Source organism: Equus quagga, chromosome 7 (genome assembly GCF_021613505.1).
Source record: "Equus quagga isolate Etosha38 chromosome 7, UCLA_HA_Equagga_1.0, whole genome shotgun sequence".
NCBI classification, from domain to species: domain Eukaryota; kingdom Metazoa; phylum Chordata; class Mammalia; order Perissodactyla; family Equidae; genus Equus; species Equus quagga.
In genome coordinates this window covers 16,184,376-16,209,939 of record NC_060273.1, presented here as the reverse complement: position 1 = coordinate 16,209,939, position 25,564 = coordinate 16,184,376, and the positions used below count along the sequence as shown (strand labels likewise).

Sequence of the window (25,564 nt, the reverse complement as noted above, 5' to 3'; positions counted from 1 at the left end):
AATTAACAGGCAAAAATAGAAACAATATAATTTTCTTTATTTCAAATGCATAATCATTCTTGTTATCATTCTTTGAGGCTGATTAAGGAGAAAATTAGGAGAAAGAAGTAATACTGTTATTTGCTTAATGTTCACATTATTAGGTAACGTAACATTAAAAAGACCTTTCCTCTTTACCTGGAGTTGAACATACACTATCTATAGGAGAATGGATTTGTTGACACTCAACCAATTTGCAGTGCTTCTCTGGAAAAATTTTACCTTAAAGGTAGGTGAAGGCATTCATGGAAAATGTTCATAAATGCCCATTTGTTGCAATTCAGGTTTTGTGTGTGTGTGTGTGCACATATGTCTGTGTATATGTGCTTTTGAAAAATCAATTCCAGAACCATAGGTAGCTCCAAATATATAAAACTTAGTTAATCAATAGTATAGTACGACCTATAAGAAATTTGAGAGGTGGTATGAGACAGTCCCAGAAACAACTGGCTGTTCCAGAGTGAAACTGGCAGAAACTTAATATAGTAAAACTATCCATGTGCATTGAATATGTTCTCTTAAGTTAACTACCACTATTTTTTGTTCCTCTTCTAGAGGAGGCAGTTTATTAATTTAATAATGGAAGTCTTAACAGCATTGGTATTTCCAGTGATGCTTTTGCTATTCCGTCTACATGAAACTATAAAAGTTGTTGGACCTTTCAATTTTACTTCTCATCCCATCAGTACTCTGCCTTATTTTCTCAAAAATCCTGAACAGTGGGAATTGATTTACGTGCCTTCTGATATTGATGTGATTAAAGAGATCACTGAGAATGTGAAGAGGAATCTAAACATCAGTATAAAAGGTTAGAAATTAAGGCTTTCTGAAAATTTTTTATTAAATTGTTTTCTGATGGAGCTAAAACAATGTAGAAAAAAGAATATACTCTTTTTGGAATCACACTTCCCAATTTTAAGACTTACAATATAACTATAGTTACAAAGACAGTGAAGAATTGGTGGAGGGATAGACACACAGATCAGTGAAACAGAACTGAGAACCCAGAGGTAGACCCACACAAATATGCCAGAATATTTTTTACAATAGTGCAAAAGAATTCAGTGGAAGGATAATCTGTCAATGAATGGTACTGAACAATTGGACATCAATAGCTAAAACAATGAAACTTCACACCTTATGCAAAAGTTACATCAGAGTGGGTCACGGTTCTAAAAGTAAAATGGTAAAACATTTGGGAAAGGACACAGGAGAAAATCTTTGTAACTTAGTTAGTTGAAGAATTCTGAGACCTGACATCAAAAGCATCATCATGAAAGAAAAAAAAGGGATGAGATGGATTTATATATTATTAGTGTTTGTTCTTAGAGTTAAAATATGCATACTTAATTTTTCACAGTCTACTTAGAACTAATATTTTATACTTTATGTAATGTCAAATGTTTCCCAGTATGTAGGTCTCTTTATATTTCCCTCTTTATGTTGCAGTTTTCATATTTACATAAGTTGAAAACTTCACCAGAAAAATGTTATAATTCACACACATACTTTAAAGAACTTGAGAAAACTATTTGCCCAGACATTTACCATAGCCGTTGCTCTTCCTTCATTCTTGAAGTTCTTTGTTTTCTTCTGATATCATTTTCCTTCTTCCTGAAGAACTTCCTTTAACAATTTTTTACAGCAAGTCTACTAGCAGTGAATTCTTTTTTTTTCCCCCTTCATCTGAGAATATCTTTATTTCAACTTTGTTACTGAAGGTTATTTTCACTTGGTATAAAATTCTGGGTTGACAGTCTTTTCTTTCAACATTTAAAAAATATTTGCCACTTTCTTCCTACCTCCTTGGTTTCTGAAAAGAATCTGAAGTCATTTGAATCCTTGTTTCTCTACAGGTAATGTATCATTTCTCTCTGGCTGCTGTCAAGATATTTTCAGTCTTTATTTGTCAAAAGTTTGATTATGATGTGTCTGAGTGTAAATTTCCTTTGGTTTATTCTGTTTAGGGTTCACTGAGCCTTTTGAATCTGTAAGTTTTTGTCTTTCACCACATTTGGGGAATTTTCAACAATTATTTCTCAAAACTGTTTTTCAATATGGCCTTCTTTCTCCTCTCCTAGGACAATGACACAAATGCTAGACATTTTGTACTGTCTTACACACTGAGGCTCTATTCAGCTTTTTCCAGTCTCTTTTTTTCTGTCTTGTTCAGATTAGGTAATTTCTACTGATCCACCTTCACTGACTCCTTCCTCTGTAATCTCTCTACGGCTATTGAGCCATCAAATGAGGTGGGTTTTTTTTTTTTGATCAGTTTGAAGTGATTTCCACCTCATGATTTATCTTGTTTCTTTTAAAATAGCTTTTTTGAGATACAATGCACATACCTATTTAAAGTGTACAATTCAGTGGCTTTTAGTAGATTCACAGAGTTGTGCAACCATTGCCACAATCTTAAAGCAGTTTCATGACCAAAAGTAAATCCTGTAACCTTCAGCCATGACCGTACTATTTCACATCCCCCCTCCCAGGATTACAAAAACACTAATCTACTTTCTGTCTCTATAGATTTGCCTATTATAAACCTTTTATATAAATGTCATATAAATGCAATTTGTGGTCTTTTGTGACCGGCTTCTCTACTTAGCATAATATTTTCACAGTTAATCCGTGTTGTAGCATATATCAATACTTCATTCCTTTTTATTGCTGAATAATATCACATTGTATGGATATACTACATTCATTTGCTATATCCTTCTTCAGTTGATGGACATTTAGGTTGTTTATACCTTTTATCTATCATAAATAATACTACTGTGAACATTTGGCTATAAGTTTTATATAGACATATGTTTTCATTTCTCTTGGGTATATACCTAGGAGTGGAATGAATAGGTCATATGGTAACTCTATGTTTAACTTTTTGAGGGACTTCCAGACTTTTATGTAAAGTTATTGTACCATTTTACATTCTGATCAGCAGTATATGAAGGTTACGACTTTTCCACATCCTCACCATCACTTGTTATCATCTACCATTTTGATTTTAGCTATCTCAGTGGATATGAATGTGATTTATATTTGCATTATTGTGATTTTTATTTGCATTTCCCTGATGACTAATGACTTTTCTTTATATATGTTTTATAATGATTATTATTTAAAGTTGAAGTAAAATTTTATAAAATACCTAAACTTTCTTTGAACCCCAAATATCCGTTAAGTAGCTATGATACCAATATTTGAGAAACAATGTTTTTAAATTTACAATATTTGGATAGGCTTTTGTCCATGTAAAGTAGTATCTCCCCTCTCAGGAGGGATTATCAAATATTTTTATTTAAGTGAAAAATTTTGCCTCTTTACAGTTAAAGGCTTTTCTTCAGAAACTGAGTTTGAAAAATACATTAAGTATGACTATGGATCTCGTAAAGTGCTGGCTGCCATTATTTTTGACTATGACTTCAAAAATAGCAGTGACCCTCTGCCACTTCAGGTGAGAAAGTTTTATTTAGAGTTTTCTAAATAGTTTTCCAGTAATTGCACTTCCAGTTTCTAGCATTATAATGAATTTGATAGTATTAACCCTATTTTATGAGTGAAGAAACTAATTTTCCTAAGATCAAACTACTAGTATAGAGTAGAGCAAGAATATGAATCCAGATCTGAGTAACTTTAATGCCTGTGCTCTTAACTATTGCATTATGCTGATAAGGGCAGAACTGTATCTTCTACACACAAGGCCTTAGACTCATGGAAAACTTTGACTACTTGAGCAGTGCTTCTAGTTCTACAAAACGTGATGAAATAAATAAGCCTCAAAGCAGATGCATCTTCACTAACAGGTGACCAAGGGTGGAAACATCCTCCTTCTTTAAATGAAACACAGAATTTAAGTCCTTTCATAAATCTTCAGAGAAACCTCAACCACATTGATTCAAAATTAGTACATCTGTAGGCACTGAAAAAGAATCTGATTATAGCGTAGCCCACGGGAAGGAGAGAGAAAGTGCTTTGAACTTGGTGTCTCCTTAGCAGATCTTATAAACATGCTATCCTGGTCGTGATGGAAGTAAATAGTCAGTCTGTAATATATGGAGCCAAATTCTGTGTTTAGAGTACAGAAGCTTGTCAGTAGAAGGCAAGATTAATAAAACGACTAGTAGGATAGTACATGTTCTTTTCGTATGTCCCATCCTTCCATAACTCTATTCTTCTGTGCCAACTTCCTTCCATTTACTAAGTCAAAATTATCCATATGCTGATATAGATTTAGGCTCAACAGTGTACATTGGCTCAAAGTATCTTCAGTGCCATTTCAAGTTTTATTTTCATTGCTGACCAACTGTGCTTGTGTCCCCAAATATTCAAACTCAATTCCTAACACCAAAATTCCCTGAACTGTTTACCCAATACTTGGGCTGGTTTTTGTCCAGCTTTATTGAGATACAGTTGACATATAACATTGCATAAGTTTAAGACACACAATGTGACGATTTGAAACACGTATATATTGCAAAATGCTTACCACAATAAGGTTAGTTAACACATTCATCACCTCACAGAATTACCATTTTTTGTGTGTGGTGAGAATATTTAAGATGAATGAGTTCTGGGGATCTTATGTACAGATGCTGTTTGGTCTGTTTTGATGGTTTTCTAAACAAACATTTTGATCTCTGTCGATGAGTTCATATATAGCATAGACCTTCTAATATCTACCAGCTTTTCCCCATCTTAGCTGACTTTCTTGACAGGATCTTTTGTTTATCCACAAGTGCCACAATGATCCCCATCTAAATCTCAGATATAATCATGTCACCGTCCTGATAAAAAGACTTTAGTGACTTCCCATTACCTCAGGCTCGTGTCCAGAGTGTTTTCACAAGATATATGCTATCAGTCTCCTGGTGCCTGGATATCTCTCCAATCCCATCTCTGCCATCCTTACCACACTTTATGCTCCAGCAATACTTAATGGCTACAAGTTCCCTGAATGCACAATATTACTTTTTGCTTCTAGGCTTTAGGTCACATTATTTTCTCTACCATAGAGGTGCGACTGTGAACTTCCATTCAACTCCCACACCCAACCTTCTTTTTCTGTCCTTTCATTATAATCTGTGTATATTTCTATTAGTCAAAATCCATATGGGAACACAGACACTACTGTAGGTATTTCAACAGAAGAATTTTAATATAAGGAAATATTTACACATTCACATTCTAGATTTTAGTCACTCTCGACCAGCCCTTCACAGGGTATATCTTACTTACCTGTTTAGGTGAACTGTACCCTTCTTGAGTCCTCAGTTGTCAGGCCATGGTTGTTGCAAATGCATATTCACTGTTATCAGTAGAAAAGTAAGCACCAAGAGGCACCCCAGTGAAACCCCCAAGTTTCAGACATATCTCTCTCAGCTTTCATTGTACAATAGCAGCCCTTCATGTTAATCATGGTTAATTGCTCCCTTTCATATAATAACTCATTTATTTTTTGGTGCACAAGTGTGAGTAGCTCAGTATTACCCAGGTGGTAATCATACAAGTCTCATGGAAGCTTTACTATGTGCCCTCTTGGAAGTATTCCTCCTGCCCCATGAAACGAGGCCTTTAATGCAGCAGAATTTAAGGTTATGGGGATGGGCAGTATAAATTCCACAAGCACATCTCTGGGAGTGGTGATAAGACAAGCCAATCTACTTCCATGCCTTGGTTCCCATACCCTTATGTTCTAGCTAGTGGGGACACAGAGCCATCTATTAATTATTGTTAATTACATAGACTACATCCTGTAGAACAGTGTCTCAGATTAGCGGAATGTTGTCCCAAAGCTAGCACCTTAGCTGAAATTTAATAGACCATTTCAATTTCTTCTCTCAGGTATGCTGCTTCTGAGTGATGTAGAATATGATAAGAACTGTAGATCCAGTGGTCAGGTGCCCATCGTTGCACCTCCTTCACTATAAAATAGGTCCCTTGCCTGAAGCATGTTGTGTGCCTGTACTCCTACTCTAGACCTATTTCTTGTTCTGGGCCCCACTGAAAATTTTCACTTGATGAATAGTTCTGACCACTAGTCTCAAGTGTGGTATATGCCACCTCCAACATTCAAAAAAAAGAGGCCTCACCAAAAAGAGACCCACCAAGTGCAATGCCTCTTTTAAATGTTTAGGAGTACAGTGTGCAGCAAATCATTGTTTACTTTGAGGGCATATCCTAGCATACCCTAGACATTGACCCATAAAAATTTCACCAATTAGCCAGGCCCTGAATCTTTATAGGCTTTATCTCTCAATCTCTGGTAAGCAGGTGTCTTACCTGGGCATTAAGAGTACTTGTCACTTCCTGTTTATGAGGTCTAAATGTATATGCAAATGCAAAGGTCTTAAAATATCCAAAATAATTTTGTAAAAAAATAACAAAGTTGGAAGATTTACAGCACTTGACTTCAAAACTTATTGTAAAGCTACAATAACCATTACAGTGTGTTACTGGAATATGATCAACAAATAGATCTATAAAACAGAATAGAAAGCCTAGAAATAAACTTTCTTGAATATAATCATTTGATTTTTGACAGAGGCACAAAAGAAATCTGATTGAGGGAAAGGAAGATGTTTTCAAAAAAATAGTGCTGTAATGATTGGATTTGTATATGGAAAAAATAAACCTTGAGCTTACTTCATTCTACACACAAAAAATAATTCACAATGGATTATAGTTTTAAAAGTCAAAGTTAAAACTATAACACTTTTAGAATAAAACATAGACAAATACCATCTTTACTTGGGGATAGCAAAAGTTTTTCAGGTCACAGAAAGCAATAACCATAAAAGAAAAAATTAATAGATTAGGTTTAATCAAAATTAGAAACTTCTCATCAAAAGACACTGTTGACTTCTGGTCTAGACAAGATAGTATGGACCTATTTCTCCTTGCCCCTCCTCACTTAGCACAACTATAAACCCTGGAAATAATGCAGAGGCAAACAAGGAAAAACTCTGAAAGGTGGCAAGAAGGCTGCAAACTGGTTTAAGACCCCAGGCCTGGAGGAACAATGCAGGGGCACACATCTTAATGTACCCTGCCCAACAGAAAGCAACCAAGACCCAGCATTTTCTGACTCCCAACCTAGCAATAGAAGGCAGCCTATGTAGGCTCCATTCTACTCCAGGATCAAATGGAAGCCTTTCTGACATCAGGCAACTCTGAGACCCCTAGCAATGAGGAATGATAGGGAGTGCTGCCAACAGTTATTGACCAGGAGAAATACTGTCCTTCCCCACCAGGTCTCAGATGCCCCTCCCCTGCTGATATACACTGAGGCACTGGAGCAAGAAGGACTCAGCCACAAGTGGCCTAGTCTAGGAAGTGTCTTCATCTTCACAGGCCTGAGACACCCCTCACGGCAAGACACTGATGGGCCAGTAGAACCATCAAGGGAGACCCAGCCACAAGTGGCCAAGCCTAGGAAGCCTCTTTGACCCTATAGGCCTTTGACCCTCCCTTTTCCTGTCCAGATTCATAAGGGCAGCCAGGGAGCAGTGGTAGGTTGTTCCACTACAAGAAATCCCAAGCTCAAGAAGCAATCTCTGTTCCATACAGATAGGATCCTGCTATCAGTGCCCAGTCAGGAAAGCCTCTTCCTTCCTTTGGGCCTAAAAATCCTCTGTCTCACCGGGAGACACTAGGGTAGACAAGTGAAACTAGCAAGAAGAACAGAAGAGGTCCAGCCTGGGAAGGCTCTTTGTCCCATGGGCCTCCTCTTCCCCCAGAAGGGAAGCCCTTTCTGTCCCCTTAGGCAGTACCACCAGGAACCAGTTGGAGCCCCAGTGGCACCACATAAACTAAAAGACAAAATTAATTCTAATAAGGCTCTGAAAAATTGTCATTGAAACCTCAGCTCACAAAAGTAGACCAGTACCTGGATGCTGAACTGAAAAAGACTGACTGCCTGATGTAATAAAAGATTTAAGTAGGATCTAGAGTCTCCTAACATAATAGACAAAGTGAACAGGATAAAATAGAAAATCATCTGTCACACCAAGAACCAAGAAAAACACAATTTAAATGAGTAAAGACAATCAACTGACATGAACACTGAGATTAATTAGAGGTTGGAATTATCTGACAAAGATTTTAAAGCGGCCATCATAAAAACTTTCAACAACAAATTAAAATGATCTTGGAATAAATTAAAAAAATAGAAAATCTTAGCAAAGAAATAGAAGTTATGAGCAAAAAATTATAAACTTAGGGGGCTGGCCCCGTGGCCGAGTGGTTAGGTTCGCGCGCTCCGCTGCAGGCGGCCCAGTGTTTCGTTGGTTCGAATCCTGGGCGCAGACATGGCACTGCTCATCAAACCACGCTGAGGCAGCGTCCCACATGCCACAACTGGAGGGACCCACAACGAAGAATATACAACTATGTACCAGGGGGCTTTGGGGAGAAAAGGGAAAAAAATAAAATCTTAAAAAAAAATAAAAATTATAAACTTAAAATGCAATAACATAAAAAACTAGTTGGAGGGCTAAATAGTAGAGTAGGCAGAGCAGAGGATATAATACAGAGGAATACATGTAGTCAAGGAGTGCAAAGATTGTGCACTGAAAACTACAAAACATAGCTGAAAGAAATTAAAGAAGACCCAAATAAATGGAAAGACAGCCCAAGTTCATGGGTAGGAAGACTTAATATTGTTAAGATATCAGTACTCCCCATAGCTACCTACAGATTCATCACAATCCCTATCAAAATTGCAACCTTTTTTGCGAAAAGAGAAAAGCTAATCTTCAAATTCATATAGAATTGCAAGAGGCCCAAATAGCCAAAACAATCTTGGAAAAGAACAGAGGATTCAGTTGCAAACTTACTATAACACTACTCAAGCAAATCAAACTAATCAAAACAGTGTGGCACTGGTATAAGAATAGTAACAGACGAATGGAATAAAATTGCAAGTCCAGAAATAAACTCATATTCTTGTGGCCAATTGATTTTTGAAAGTGGTGCAAAGTCCGTTCAATGGGAAAGAACAGTCTCTTCAACAAATGCTGCTAATATAACTGAATTTCCACATGCAAAAGAATGAGAGTATACCCCTATCTCATACCATATACAAAAAATAACTCAAAATTGACTAATAATCCAGATATAGCAGTTAAAATCATGAAACTCTTAGAAGAGGACATATAAGTAAATATTTATAACCTTGATGTGGCAATGGATTCTTAGATATGACACCAAAGCATGACTAAAAAGAGAAAAAAACATATAAATTGGACTTTATCAAAATTAAAACCTTTGTGCATGAAAGGAAACTATCAAGAGAGTGAAGAGACAATTCATAGAATGGGAGAAAATATTTGCAAATCATATAACTGCTGAGGGTTTAACATCCAGAATATACAAAGAAGGAGGAGGTTACATTGTTATAAGATATTTTATGTAATCCTCATGGTAACCACAAAGAAAATAACTATAGAATATACACAAAAGGAAATGAATTTAAACATTTCTCTGCAAAAAATCAAACTAAACACAAAAGAAGACAGTAATGCAGGAAATGAGAGACAAAAAAGTTGTAGGGCATGTAGAAAATAAATAGTACAACAACAGAAATAAGTTCCTCCTTATCAGTAATTTAAGTGTAAATAGATTAAATTCTCCAATCAAAAAACAGAGATTGGCAGACTGGATAAAAATACATGATCCAACTATATGCCATCTACAAGAGACTCACTTTATATCCAAAGACACAAAAAGGTTGAAATTGAAAGTATGGAAAAAGATATCCCATGCTAAAAGTAACCAAAGTGAGCAAGGGTGGCTATACTAATATCAGACAAAATAGACTTGAAGTCAAAAAGATTACAAGAGACATAGAAGGAAATTATATATTAATAAAAGTTTCAATACATCAAAAAGATCTAACAATTATAAACATTTGTGCACCTCATGACAGACCATCAAAATATATGAAGCAAAAACTGACAGAATGTAAAGGAAAATTGATAGTTCTACAATAATTCTACAGTTCTACAACAAAATTGTGAGTTCACTCCAAACACAATAATGAATAGAACAACTAGACAGACTATAAGTAAGGAAATAGAGGATGTAAACAACACAATAAACCACCCAGATCTAACAGACATACAAAACAGTCTGCCCAACAACAGCATACACATTCTTCTCAAGTGCATGCATGACATTTTTCAGGATAGACCATATACTAGGCCACAAATTAAGTCTCAATAGATGAAAAAGATAGATACTATCTTCTCTGACCACAAAAGGATGATGTTATAAATCAATAGCAAATGTAAAATTGAAAATTTGTGGGAATTAAACAGGACACTTTTAAGCAACAAATGGATCAAAGGAGAAATCACAAGGGAAATTGTTTGAAGATGAATGAAAATGAAAACACAATATACCAAAATTTATGTGGTGCAGCAAGATTAAAGCTAAGGGAGAAATTTATGGCTGTAAACGCTTACATTAAAAACATTAAAGATCGCTAATAAACAACTTAACTTTACAACTTAAATAATTAGACGTAGAACAAACTAAACCCAAAGCCAGTAGAAAGAAAGAAAGATTAGAGCAGAGATAAATGAAATAGAGAATAGAAAAACAGTAGAGAAAATCAATGAAACCAGAAGTTGATTCTTTGGGAAGATCAACAAAGTTGACAAACCTTTAGCTAGATGGACTAAGAAAAAAGAAACTCAAATTACTAAAGCCAGAAATGAAAGTGGGGGCATTGCTGCCAACTCCACAGAAATAAAAAGGATTATAAGAAAGTACTACGGACAATTGTATGCCCAAAGAATGGATAACCTAGATAAAATGAACAAATTCCTAGAAATATAAAACCTACTAAGACTAAGTCATGAAGAAATAGAAAATCTAAGTACCTATAATTAGTAAGGAGGTTGAATCACTTATCAAAAATCTTACAACAAAGAAAAGCCCTGGACCTGACAGCTTATTGGTGAATTCTACCAAACATTTAAACAAGAACTAATACCAATCCTTCTCAAACTTTTCCGAAGAAAATAAAGAAAAGGGAATGCTTATTAACTCTTTCTATGAGGCTAGCACAACCCTGATCCCAAAGCCAAAAACACTAGAAGAAAGAAAACTACAGACCACTATCTCTTATGAACATTGATGCAAAAATCATCAAAAAAAAATTAGAACACAGACTTCAGCAGCATATTAAACAGATTATTCACTATGACTACGTGGGATTTATTCCTGGAATGCAAGGATGGTTCAACATATCAAAATTGACCAGTTTTAAACACCACATCAGCAAAATGAAGGGGGGAAAAAAGACACATGATCATCTCAATTGATGCAGAAAAAGCATTTGAAAAAATTCAGCGAACTTTCGTGATTAAAACACTCAATAAAATAGGGACAGAAAGAAACTATCAACGTAATGAAAGCCGTATATGAAACACCCACAACAAACATTATACTCAGTGGTGAAAGACTGAAATCTTTTCCTCTAAGAACAGGAACAAGGCAAGGATGCTTGCTTTCCCCATTTCTATTCAACATAGTACTGGAAGTGCTAGCCAGAAATTAGTCAAGAAAAAGAAATATAAGACATCCAAATGAGAAAGGAAGAAGTAAAATTACCTCTGTTCACAGATGATATGATTTTATATGTGGAAAACCCTAGAGGTTCCACACACACACAAAAAGCTGGTAGAGCTATAAATGAATTCAGCAAAGTAGCAGGATACAAAATCAGCACTCAAAAATCAGTTGCATTTCTACACACAAACAATGAATAATCTGAAAAGAAAATAACAAAACTCCATTTACAATAGCATCAAAAAGAATAAAATACTTAAGAATTAAGTTAACCAAGGAGGTAAAAGACTCGGACAATGAAAACCACAAAACATTGCTGAAAGAAATGAAAGAAAATATAAATAAATGGAAACACATCCCATGTTCATGGACACTTAACAATTAATATTGTTAAAATGTCAGTAATAATGAAGCAATCTACAGATTCAGTGCAATCTCTATCAAATTCCCAATGACCTTTTTTTGGCAGAAATAGAAAACCCCATCCTAAAATTGATGTGGCATCTCAAGGGACCCTGAATAGCCGAAACAATCTTGGAAAATAACAAAACTGGAGGACTCACACTTCCTGATTTCAAAATTTACTACAAAGCTACAGTAATCAAAACAATGTAGTATAGACATAAAGACAGATATAGTGACCAATGGAATAGAATAGAGAGACCAGAAATAAAAACTCACATGTATCAACAAATGATTTTTGACAGGGTGCCACGACCATTCACTGTGGAAAGGACAGTCTTCTCAACAAATGGAGCTGGGAAAAATTGGATATACACATGCAAAAGAATAAATTTGAACCCTTACTAACCAAATATGTAAAAGCCTCAAAATGGATCAAAGAGGGGCTGGCCCCGTGGCCGAGTGGTTAAGTTTGCACGCTCCACTGCAGGTGGCCCAGTGTTTCATTGGTTCAAATTCTGGGCATGGACATGGCACTGCTCATCAAACCACGCTGAGGCAGCGTCCCACATACCACAACTAGAAGGACCCACAATGAAGAAGATACAACTATGTACCGGGGGGCTTTGGGGAGAAAAAGGAAAAAATAAAATCTTAAACGAAAATGGATCAAAGACCTAAATGTAAGTTCTAAAACTACAAAACCCTTAGAAAAAAACATAGGACAAAAGCTCACAATATCAAATTTGGCAAAGATTTTTTCAATAAGACAGCAAAGACACAGGTAAGAAAAGAAAAAATGGTCAAATTGAACTTCATGAAAATTAAAAACTTTTGTGCATCAAAGGACACTATCCACAGACCAAAAGGGCAACCCACAGAAAGGGAGAAAATATTTTCCAGTCATATATCTGATAAGGGTTTGATATTCAGAATATTTAGAGAACTCCTAAAAGTCAACAACAAAAAAACAACTCAAAAAATGGGCAAAGGAATTGAATAGACATTTCTCCAAAGAAGATATGTATTATGAATGGCCAATAGGCACATGATCAAATGCTCAACATGACTAATCATTAGGGAAATGTAAATGAAAATTACAATGAGATACCACCTCACACCCATTAGGATGGCTACTACCACAAAAAGACAAAACAAGTGTTGGTGAGGATGTGGGGAAATTGGAACTCTTGTGTACTGTTGGTGGTAAAATGGTACAGCTGCTGTGGAAACAGTATGGAGGGCCTCAGAAATTAAAAATAAAAGTACCACATGACCTGGCAATTCCACATCTGGGTATGTACCCAAAAGAATTGAAAACAAGGTCTCGAAGAGATCTTTGTACACCCATGTTCATAGCAACATTATTCACAATTGCTACATTGTGCAAGCAACCCGAGACTCCATTGATGAATGAATTGATAAGCAAAATGTGGTATATAATATACAATAGAATATTCAGCCTTAAAAAGGAAGGAAATTCTGGTACATGCTACAACATGAATGATCCTTGAAGACATCATTCTAAGTGCAATAAATCAGTCACAAAAAGACGAATACTGTATGATTCCACTTAAATGAAGTACTTACAGTGGTCAAAATTACAGAGACAGAAAGTATAATGGTGGTTTCCAAGAGCTGGGGGGAGGAGAGAATGAGTAATTATTGTTTAATAGGTATAGAGTTTCAGTTTTACAAGATGAAAAGAAGTATGGAGATGGATGGTAGTTAATGATTGCACAACAATGTGAATGTACTTGAAACCACTGAACTGTAAACCTAAAAATGCTTAAGATGGTAAATTTTATGTTATTTGTATTTTACCACAATAAAAAAGATAAATAGGCACACACAACTATTTAGATGAATCTCCAGGGAATTATGCTGGGTGGAAAAAAAGCTAATCCTCCCAAATTAATACTGTATGATTCCATTTAAATAACATTTTTCAAATTACAAAATTTTAGAAATGGAGGACATATTCTTGGTTGTCAGAGGATAGCTATTGGAAAAAAGAGTTGATGGAACTGTTTGGTATCTTGGCTGTGGTGGGGGGCACAAGAACTTTCACATGTGATAAAATTGTACAGAACTTAATACATACACACATATGAGTACAAGTAAAATTGGGGGACTCTGAATAAGATTAGTGATTTGTACTAATGTCAGTATCCTGGTTGTGATATTATAATTTTATGAAATGTTACCATTGGAGAAAAGTAGTTAAAGACTACACACAATTCATTTATTATCTCTTACAACTGCATGTAAATCTACAATTGTCTTACTAAATTTAATTTTTTAAAATACACTTAACAAAATGAGTTATCAAGACACAATGTTGGAGAACTTATTTGTAAAGCATATATCTGACAATGTACTGTATCCAAGATATTTTTAAAAGTCCTGCAACTCAGTAATAAAAAAACAAGCAGCCCAATTTCAAAGATGACTAAAAGGTTTAAATAGACACTTGTTCAAAGGTGATATACAAATATCCAATAAAGACATGAAAAAGTGTGCAATATCATTAGACATCAGGAACATGCAAATTTAAACCACATTAAGATACCACTAACCACCCACCAGAAAGGCTAAAATTATAGTCTGACAATACCAAATGTTGGTAAGTATGTGAAGCCACTGTTAGTGGAAATATAAAATGATATGACCAGGTTAGGAAAATGTGCACCATTTTTGTTTGTTCAAATAAAACTAAACACACATCCACCCTACAATCCATCAGCTGGACTCCTACAAATTTACCCCAAAGAAGGAAAACATATTTTCACAAAAAGAGTTGTACAAGACTGTTTTACACCTTGTACCAGACTGTTTTAGCGGGGCCAGCCCAGTGGCGCAGTGGTTAAGTTTGCACATTCCGCTTGGGTGGCCTGGGATTTGCCACTTTGAATCCCAGGTGTGGACCTATGCACCACTTGTCAGGCCATGCTGTGGCAGATGTCCCACATATATAAAAAAAAAAAACGTGGAGGAAGATGGGCACGAATGTTAGCTCAGAGCCAGTCTTCCTCAGCAAAAACAGGAGGATTGGCAGCAGATGTCAGCTCAGGCCTCATCTTCCTCAAAAAAAAAACAAAAAAGACTGTTTTAGCACCTTTATTCATGATAGCCAAAAATTAGAAAATTAGAAATAGCCAGGTATCCATCAGCCAGAGAATTAATAGGCTCTGTTATATTCATACTATGGAATATTGTTCAGCATCAAAAAAGAACTATTGAAAAAGCAATTTAATGAATTTCAAGGGATCATGCTGGGTAAAAGAAGCCTTAAACAAAATAATACGAAACTGTATGATTCCATCTATGTGAAATTATCTAACAGACAAAATTAATCTGTGGTGAAATCAGAAAAATTATATTTCCAAGGCAGTGTGGTTGAGATCAACTGGAAAAGGGCATGGAAGAACTGTCTAGAGTCAGGGTAATGTTTATCTCGATAGTGATTTGGGTTACCATAGCTGTATGCATTTGTCAAAACTCACGTACAGTTAAGTAAATGTATACAGTTAAGATTTGTGCATTTTGTTGTATGTAAATTTTACCTCAAATAAGAACTATAAAGAAATACTGAATTCTAGTAAATGCTGAAGTATTTGGTGGAAGGGTACTAATGTCGCCAACTTCCTTTGCAGTGTATCTAAAGATTAAATGTATTGATAGATAAATATAAATTATATAGACTTATAAAAATATAAATGTATATAGATACATACACTTAAATTTATATATATAATATAAATAGTATAAATTACATATGTATACCTCATTTTGCCTTTTTTATGCAAAAGGTAGCATACTTGTCATTAGGTTTCTTTCTTTCTGAACCATAAATCTATTCTTCTGTATTCTTCTCTTTAATGCTGTAGCTGTATTTCTGCTTTTTCAGCCAGCTTTACATGATACTCTGCTAATAAAGGGCACTAGAGGCGGACTAGAGGCAAGACTGGGGTGAGAAGAAGGACTTTGAGCTTTCCTCTTGGCTTTCTGTCTGCTTGTAGCTCCTGTGAATGACGTCCCAGCAGCACTTCTCTGTTTTGGCGGTAGCACTTTCTTCCCATAGCAGCAGCCAAATTCAGTTTGCAGATAGTTCAACACTTTTCAAAATCAGCCTTTTCACATTCTCTCAAAGATAACCAGCACTAGGCAAGTGGAGCTGCTTCTCAGACTAAGTCCCAGTCTCAAAGGATCCTTCTTTAAAGCTTTGAGACAGTGCTCTAGCTGACTTGTGCCCCCTCCTCAGAGGTTTGGTTTTCAGCCTCACAGGATGTCTCCTCTACGATTATAGTTTTTATTAATTCCAAACTCTTGTTTTTGTTCCCTTAGTCCTAGGGCTGGTGGCTTCTTCCTGCTGATAACTTAAAATTCTCTTACCCTTTCAGTTATCTAGTATGATTTCCGTTTTCTGACTATACATTGAACAGATACATGGCTCTGTTGTGTAGATCTATCATGGTCTATGCAATCTCCTGTGTATGAGCACTTAGGTTAGTTCCAATATATAGCCACCACAGATAATACTACAACGAGCTTGTGCATATGTTTTCTTCATATTGCTGGAGGTGTATATTCCAAGTTTGTTCCTGAAAGTAGGGTTGCTGAATCAATCAATAAATGCATATGTAATTTTGTAAAACATTGCCAGATTCCCTATTACAATCATGCCATTTTGTATCCCACAAGCAATGTATTAAAGTGCCTGTTTGTCTACAGCCTTGCCAAGAGAGTATGTTGTTAAACTTTTGATTTTTCCAGTGTGATAGGTAAGAAATATATCTCTGTAGTTTTAATTTCCTTTTATTTCATTGTGTGACATTGAGAAGCTTTTCATATATTTATCAGCCATGTGTAAATCTCATTTTTGTGAAATGCCTACATTTTTAGAGGACTTCAAATGTAGATATGATTGGAGCATATATGTGTGCTTGGAGTCAGTCATTTCCAGGCATTCAGAATCACTTTGACATCAGATGAGTCTCATCTTTCAAATCACTTGGTTTCCCATCTGGACTTAACTTTCCTTTATTTCTAATATTTGCTTTTCAGTTTTGTTGGGTTTTAAACATAGTTTGTTTCCTGTTGCTCCTTCTAGGTAAAATATCACCTGCGTTTCGTTAGGATACAGAGGACTGTCTGGTGGCCAGACAGGGTAGGCTGGAGAACATCCTTACTCTTTCCTAGTCGTCCTTCTGTAGGACCCAGGAATGTAGATTATCAGGATGGAGGAAGTCCTGGTGAGCAGATCCTCAAGCATACTTAATTATCACAGTTGCAGACTAATATATGTATATATATGGTTATCGTATATATATATGCATATATACATATACAATTATATGTATAATATGTTCATTTTTAACTTGCTGTGGTAATTTTTTAAATTAAACTTATAGTCTACCAAAACTATTTTTTAATTGTATACGTGTGGTAAACCTGATATATGTATATGCAATAATATATATAAATATATATAATATATATTATATATACCATGCTTTATCCTTTTTCAATTCTTATATCAATATATTTATTTTCATGTAGTTGTAGTTTAATGTTCTGCTTTCCAAATACATACATGTTCATATGTTGGCATTGCTTTCCTATTCATGTCTATATATAATTCTATTGATTTGATCTAAAAGTTTTTAAATTGTGATGGTGATTTTTAATTCAAATTTTTATTTTGTATATGATCTTATGTAAAAAACCCTTAATATGGAATTTGGGTTTACCATCTTGAGATTTTATCTTTAGCAAATATTCAATAGAAGAAAAGAGCTATGCACATTCTAACATTAGCAACAAATATTGGAAACAGTATAAGAAATAAGAAAATCGATGTACCTATTAGACAATCATTAAAAATAATATTTACAAAGTCTGTTGAGGAAGAAAGAATTTAAGCTGGATCTACAGGTATCTGTATGAATTAGCTAGAGATAGGTGGGGATTATTCTAGGCAGTGGAAGTAAAATTATGAACACATTCAGGACAGGACGCCACATTTAGGGAACTACATAGCCTTTTGTTTGTTTTCGTAGTTAGAATAGAGGGTGCATGTGGGAGGCTGTTACAGATGAGGCTAGGGGGCAAATAGGTCATTAAAGACATAGTGTGTAAAGTGAAGGAATATGAAATTTCTCCTGGAAATTATGAGAGACAGAGGCATAGCAATATTTAGCATGGATAGAAATGACATGGTATCGTAGTGATTGCATCTTACCAAGTGGTGACACTCATAGTTTATCTTTGGTTTTTGTTTGTTTTCTGTACACAAAATTTTTGTTTTATATTGCTGAATAAGCCTGTGACCTACGTTTCACAATTTGTATAATAATTTATTTAATTGATCAAGATATTTCAGAGAATGACTTTTTTTCTCTCAGATGTTGGGATTGTATTTTGACATTTCACTTCTTATCTTCGAGTGCATATTGAGAACAGGAAGTATACCCTTAGGTTTCCTTAATACCACACTATTTTGAGGGAAATTTTAGACAGACAAAGGATGATGAAGAAGTGAACGCTAGATAACATTCAAATTAAGGAGGAGTAAACAAATGGAGACAAGGGTACAAAGTCTAAGAAGGATTGGCAGGGAAGTGAGTAGAAAATTAAGATCTATTGCATGAATCAACGGAGGAATGGGAAGCTGTGCTTAATATTTCAGCTATATCACCATAAAAGAATCTTTTTGATATTTTAAAACTTAAAAACAACAATCCCTCCACAGAACACAGAGTTTCAAATAATGTAACACAAACTTTATTTAAAGATTTATAAGTATTCAGGTACAGTTCAGTATAAATATTCAGTTCCATATATATTCTAGATATATTGCTGGTTCCAAATGTTAAAAGTTTCTTTTTCCAATTTCTGATTTGATCCGTGTTGTTCTTTATTGAACAGAAATCTTTAATTTGATGTAATTCATTTTTTCCCATGTGGTCTGTTCTTCTGGGGTTTCGTTTAAGAAGTCCATTCCTACTGCTAAGTTCAAAAATATTCTCCTATTTTTCTTTTATGTTTTTTTCTCCTACAATTTCATTGTTAATCCATGAGGAGTTTTGTATGTGGCTTTGGTTAGAGATTCACTATTATTTTTCTCCAAATAGAGAAAAACTTTTCCAAAAAACTGTTTACAATAATCTGTCCTCAAGTTCTTTTTTTCCTAGTAGTCTGTCTATTCTTAAACCAATAATATTACTATTACAATGATTTTGTCTACTGTGCCTTAATATCAACTGAGATAGACTCCAGGAGAACCCAGATAATGGAACTAGCAGACAAAGACTTTTAAAGTGGCTCTATTTTCATTGAAATAAAAGAAAATAAGTGCCCAATGAAAGAAATGATAAGAAATCTTAGCAGAGAACTATAGAAACAATAAAAAAGAAATAAAACACAAAGTCTAGAATTGGAAAATACAGGACAGATTTAATAGCCAAATGAAGATGACAGGAGAAAGAGTAAGTGAACTCGGAATAATAAAGTGTATTCAATCAGAAAAACAAAAACAAAAAAATTAAAAATAGAGTTTCAATGAAATGTGGGAAGATACTGAAAGTTCTAACATATCTGTAATCAGAGTCCTTGAGAGATAAGTGAGAAGAGGGCAGGAAAAAAAGTGAAGAGAAAAATGGCTAGAAGAGCCCTAAATTTGGTTAAAGACAATAACCATAAAGGGGCTGAAGCAGATTTATGTATATCAGATAAAATAGATTTCAAGACAGAGGTCCCATTGGTCAGGAGGATATAACAATTATAAATGTGTATGCATCTAATAACAGAGCTTCAAAATACGTGAAGCAAAAATGACAGAATTAAAGGGAGAATTGGGCAATTCCACAATCATAGATATCTTTCTTTCAGCAAGTAATAGAACATGTAAACAAAAAAATTATAAAGAAGCAGGTGATACAAATAACATTTTCAATATCCCTGAACTGATTGACATTTGTAGAATAAATTCTCAACAGTGGTAGAATACATGTTTTTTTTTTTTTTAAGTGCACATGGTATTTTCACCAGGTAATTCTTATGCTGGGTTATAAAACAAATCTCATTGAAATTAAAAAGACTGAAATCATATAGAGTATGTTCTCTAATGACAATGGAATTAAATTAAAGAACAATAAGATAATTAGAAAAATTGCAAATATTTGGACATTAAACAACACATTTCTAAATGATCCATGAGTCAAAGAAGAAGTCATACATAAATTAGAAAACATTTTAAACTGAATAATGAAAAAATATGACATGTTAAGATTTGGGAGAAAAATTTGGCGGATACAGCCAAAGCAATGCTTAGAAAGAACTTTATAGTTTTGAATGTTCATATTAGAAAAACGGAAAAACCTAAAGTTAATTATCTGAGTTCCAACCTTAAAAAATTAGTAAAAGAAAAGCAAATTAAACCCTAAGCTGCCTTCTAGTTGTATAATTGTCTTGGTTTCAGTGAAGCAATTTTCCCTGGGGACCATTCTGCATTACTCACCAGAATATATCTGTCATTCTGAGCTTCATTTCTTTCTTTACATATCCAAGCCTTCATCTCTCCAGTATTTAATTAAATCTACATTCTCTTTGTAGACATAAATTGCATTTAGCAAGCCAACCACTTTCATTGAATATATTTAGTTTGGGGAAGATGTGCATCATATTCAGCTGAAGAAGTATCCCTTACTTCGATGTCAAAACTATGATAGATTCTCAGAGTAATTATGTTCAATTGGCCTTGATACAACTGTAAATTTAGCTTATTTAGGTGACAAGCTGTGACTTACTTGAATTGCCTTGCTCTTTGTGTGTCTAAGCTGTTCCTTAGTCTGTTTTACTTGACAATGTTTGTTTTATCATGCAGGGTACCTCAGAGAAGGGTTCCTGGCTGTGCAGCATGCCTTAGATAAGGCCATCATGCTGTATCATGAGAGCACAGCTAGACAGAAGCTGTTTGATGGTATCAGCATCTTTGTACAGAGATTTCCATACCCAGCTTATCCTCATGATGAATTAATTGGGATCACTAGTAATTTCTTCCCTTTGATGTTCATACTCATGTTCTCTCCAACTGTACTTTCCATCATGCGATCCATTGTGTGGGAAAGGGAAAAAGGATTGAAGGTAATCCCAATTATTTTCTGTAAAGATTGTTTTTAGGCCTATGGAGATGTTTTGTTTGGAGAGTTGGATTATTTCTACATGTTCAGTCTTGGTGGGTACTTGTCACATCCCAGTGGCAGCAAATACAGAACAGAAAGAGTGAATACTGATGCCACTTATCAATTTTCCAAGCTGGCAGAATTTCAGAGACAAATTGTCTCTAGGGAGCAGCACAAAGGAAAAACCTGAAGGCAAGGAGGGACATAAAAGGGGTTACTAGAGGAATTTCAAGTCTGTAGTATCTAGAGTAACAGTGAACTTCAAACACAGCTCAACTCCTGGCTAAATTAACATGAATTCTCGCATTTTAGGTCTATTTACCTTGATATCTACTGTTCTAGATAATATGTCTGGGTCTCAACAGAAAATTATAAGGCACACTAAAAGTTAAGAAAAACACAGTCCAAAGAGGCAAGTCAGTCATCAGAACCAGACTCAGATAAGACATAGATATTTGAAATATCAAAGAACTTAAAATTACTATGATTAATAATTTAAAGGCTCTAAAGGGAAAGGTAGATGTGTCCAGGATCCTCAAGACCACTCTTATTTTCTGAAATTCACTACAAGGACTCTTGGGACTCAGCATATAGTTATACTCACAGCTGGGACCTATTATAGTAGTATAGTAAGTAAACATGGCTGCATCATAGGAGGAAATGACACAGGCAAAGCCTGGAGGAATTCACTGGTGGGCTTCCTCAAGTAACCCCACAAGAGTCTACACAGAGTTCATGCTTGCCCCAGCAATGAAAGTCCAGCAACATGTTTGTGATGTTTCTATTCAGAGAAGTCCATTAGAAACTTAGCACCCAAGATTTGACTCGAGGCTGGTCACATAAGAACACTTTGCATAGCCTGTACCAAAATTCCAAACTCCTAGACAGCAAATATCCAGCATAAATCATATTGTTTGTACAAACAGTTTAGGCACAGTCGCCTACCCTTATCATTTAGAGGTTGTTTTATATCAGTGTAGGGAACAGTTTACCATCCAAGTTCCCATATACCAGCCAAGGGCCAACCTTGCAAACATGCCTTTCTAAGAAAAGTACTCTCAGGTCGTCTTTGTTAACTCTTTTCTGCACGTGCACGATCATACAGGTAATGCTATCAGAGAGATCAAAACTTGAGAAGGAGTCAAATAGAATTTCTAGAAACAAAAAACATGCTAACAAAAATGAAGAATGCCTTTGACAGGATCATCAGATTTGACTTTGATGAGGAAAGAATCAGAGACCTGAACACAAGACAGTTGAAATTACACAAACTGAGATGCAAAGAGAAAACAAAATGTAAAAATCCAGAAGAGGAGGGGGCAGAGCAAAATGGCGGGGTGAGCTGACCCGGGATTCTCTCCCCTCCAAAATACAACAAAAGATTGGAAGAACTGAATTTCAGAGAACAAAAATAATGCCAGCTCGTTAGAGACCTACAATTCCAAGAAGGCAGAGATCATAAACCTTGGTTTACACCTTCGGAGGCACTGGAACGGTAGGAGAGAACATCGCTCCCTCCCCTAGAGTCTGCGATCACTGTGGCGTGGGTCAGAAGGGAGCGGGGAAGGGGCCATGCGACCGGGGCATCATCCAGGACGCCTGCCGCTGATTCAGTGGAGACCTGCTGACGGGGGGAAAGCTTCCGTCCACAGGGACCCCATAAATTAAGGGCCTTGGGAGACCAGACAACAGAACTGATCTGAACACAGACTGGCGCGTGTGAGTAACAGCCCCTCCGCCCCAGCGAAGCTAGTGGGCGCAGCCATCTTGCCCCAAGGCGGAGACCTCATAACACGCCGCTCTCGACACCCATCTAGTGGCGACAGGCTGTAACTGCAACTGAATTCTACCACCATGGGAAAAAAACGCTCCTCTACCATCCAGCAATTTATAAAAGCCCCAGACCAGACGGAAAATAATAAAAACACAGAATTAAGTCCTGAGGACTTGGAATTAGGTAAACTAAGTGATAATGAATTCAGAGCACCTATAATCAAAAAACTCAATGAGGTAGAGAGAAAGAGAAACAAGCCGAGTTCTGGAGTTACTTCACAAAAGACATTGAAATCATAAAGAAGAATCAAACAGAATTACTTGAGATGAAAAACACAATGGACCAGATAAAACAAAATACGGATTCCCTGAATGCCCATGTAGTCAACATAGAGGAAAAAATTAGCATAATCGAGGACAGACAGCCTGAATGGCGCCAGACAGAGGAAGAAAGAGAACTAAGAATTAAAAAAATGAGGAAAATCTCCGAGAGATAATGGATTCAATGAGGAGTAAGAACATAAGGATCATAGGAATTCCCGAGAATATGGAAAAGGAAAACGGAGCGGAAAGTGTGCTTAACGAAATTATTGAAGAGAACTTCCCAAATCTAGGGATCAACGGAGAAATGTGTGTAGAGGAGGGTTTTAGATCTCCTAGATTTGTCAATGTAAAAAGAGCTACCCCAAGGCACATAGTAGTAAAGTTGGCAAATAGGAATGATAAGGAGAGAATACTCAGGGAAGTAAGGAAAAAAAAGAGAATAACCTATAAAGGAGCCCCTATCAGACCATCAGCGGATTTCTCTACAGAAACCCTACAAGCTAGGAGGGAATGGAGTGATATATTCAAAGCTTTAAAGGATAAAAACCTTCAGCCAAGAATACTCTATCCAGCAAGAATTTCCTTCAGATATGAGGGAGAAATTAAATCTTTTCCAGACAAACAAAAGTTAAGGGAATTTGTAACTAAAAGCCCTCCATTACAAGAAATCCTCAAGAAGGCTCTCATACTTGAAAAAAGAAAAAAGGGAGAAAGGGGACACAATCCACAGACTAGGGAGACTGATGGATAGAACCAGAACAGGATAGCAAATATTCAATTATAGCATTAGGGTAAAGGTAAGGAAACTACCAAAACAAGGACGATCTTAGCACTCTAACTACAAATGAATAAGACGAGTTGGAATAAAAAAATGAAAATAATTATTTAGGAGGGGAAGAGCAAAGGGTCTAAATTAGTATTGGTCAAGTAGGTAAGACACCACCAGAGAACAGACTATATTATACACGAGATTCTAAATACAAACTTCAAGGTAGACACTAAAATAAAGTACAGAACAGAGTCACAAATCATAAATAAGGAAAAATCTAAGAAACCCAGCATAAGAAATTGCAGTGTTAAATGGGTAGGATAAACCACACAGGAAAAGAAATGCAGGAAAACAAGATAATGAGCGACAGATTAACAGCATTAAGTCCACATGCATCAATAATCACTCTCAATGTGAACGGATTGAACTCTCCAATAAAAAGACACAGAGTGGCAAAATGGATTAGAGAACACGATCCAACAATTTGTTGCCTCCAGGAAACACATCTCCGCCCCAAGGACAAACACAGACTCAGGGTGAAGGGGTGGAGGACAATACTTCAAGCAAACAGCAAGGAAAAAAAGGCAGGTGTTGCAATTCTCATATCAGACCAAGTGGATTTCAAAATAAGACAGGTAAAGAGAGACACAGAGGGACAATATATAATGATCAAAGGGACACTTCATCAAGAAGAAATAACGCTTATAAATATCTATGCACCCAACACAGGAGCACCAAGATTCATAAAGCAACTATTAACAGACCTAAAGGAAGATGTTAAAAACAACACAATAATAGTAGGGGACCTCAACACCCCACTCACATCAATGGACAGATCATCCAGACAGAAAATCAACAAGGAAATAGTGGAGCTGAATGAAAAACTAAAACAATTGGACTTAATAGACTTATATAGATCACTCCACCCTGAAAGAGCTGAATACACATTCTTCTCAAGTGCACATGGAACATTCTCAAGGATAGACCATATGTTTGGAAACAAGGCAAACCTCTACAAATTTAAAAAAATTGAAATAATAACAAGCATCTTCTCAGATCATAGTGCTACAAGGCTAGAAATTAATTACAAGAAAAAAGCTGAGAAAGGCACAAAGATGTGGAGACTAAACAACACACTACTGAACAAGCAATGGATCATTGAAGAAATTAAAGAAGAAATAAAAAAATACCTGCAAACAAATGAAAATGATAGCATGCCATACCAACTCATATGGGATACAGCAAAAGCTGTATTAAGAGGAAAATTCATCACAATACAGGCACAGCTTAACAAACAAGAAAAATCCCAAATAAGCAACCTTAAAGCACACCTAACTGAACTAGAGAAAAAAGAACAAATGAAGCCCAGTCAGCAGGAGAGAAATAAAAAAATCAGAGCAGAAATAAATACTATTGAAATGAAAAAGGCAGTAGAAAGGATCAATGAGACAAAGAGCTGGTTTTTTGAGAAGATAAATAAAATTGACAAACC

At 35.6% G+C, this 25,564-nt stretch overlaps 1 protein-coding gene across 1 annotated transcript in view; it reads left to right on the top strand.

Annotated features, from left to right (window-relative positions):
• Positions 1 to 208: 208 nt before the first annotated feature.
• LOC124241986 (phospholipid-transporting ATPase ABCA3-like) overlaps positions 209 to 25,564 on the top strand; it is a 194,776-nt gene continuing 169,420 nt past the window's right edge. The window contains exons 1-5 of the mRNA XM_046666405.1: positions 209 to 268; positions 595 to 847; positions 3,372 to 3,499; positions 17,135 to 17,276; positions 20,909 to 21,168. Coding sequence (XP_046522361.1) covers positions 209 to 268; positions 595 to 847; positions 3,372 to 3,499; positions 17,135 to 17,276; positions 20,909 to 21,168 — 843 coding nt within the window. The remainder of the gene's footprint in view (positions 269 to 594; positions 848 to 3,371; positions 3,500 to 17,134; positions 17,277 to 20,908; positions 21,169 to 25,564) is intronic.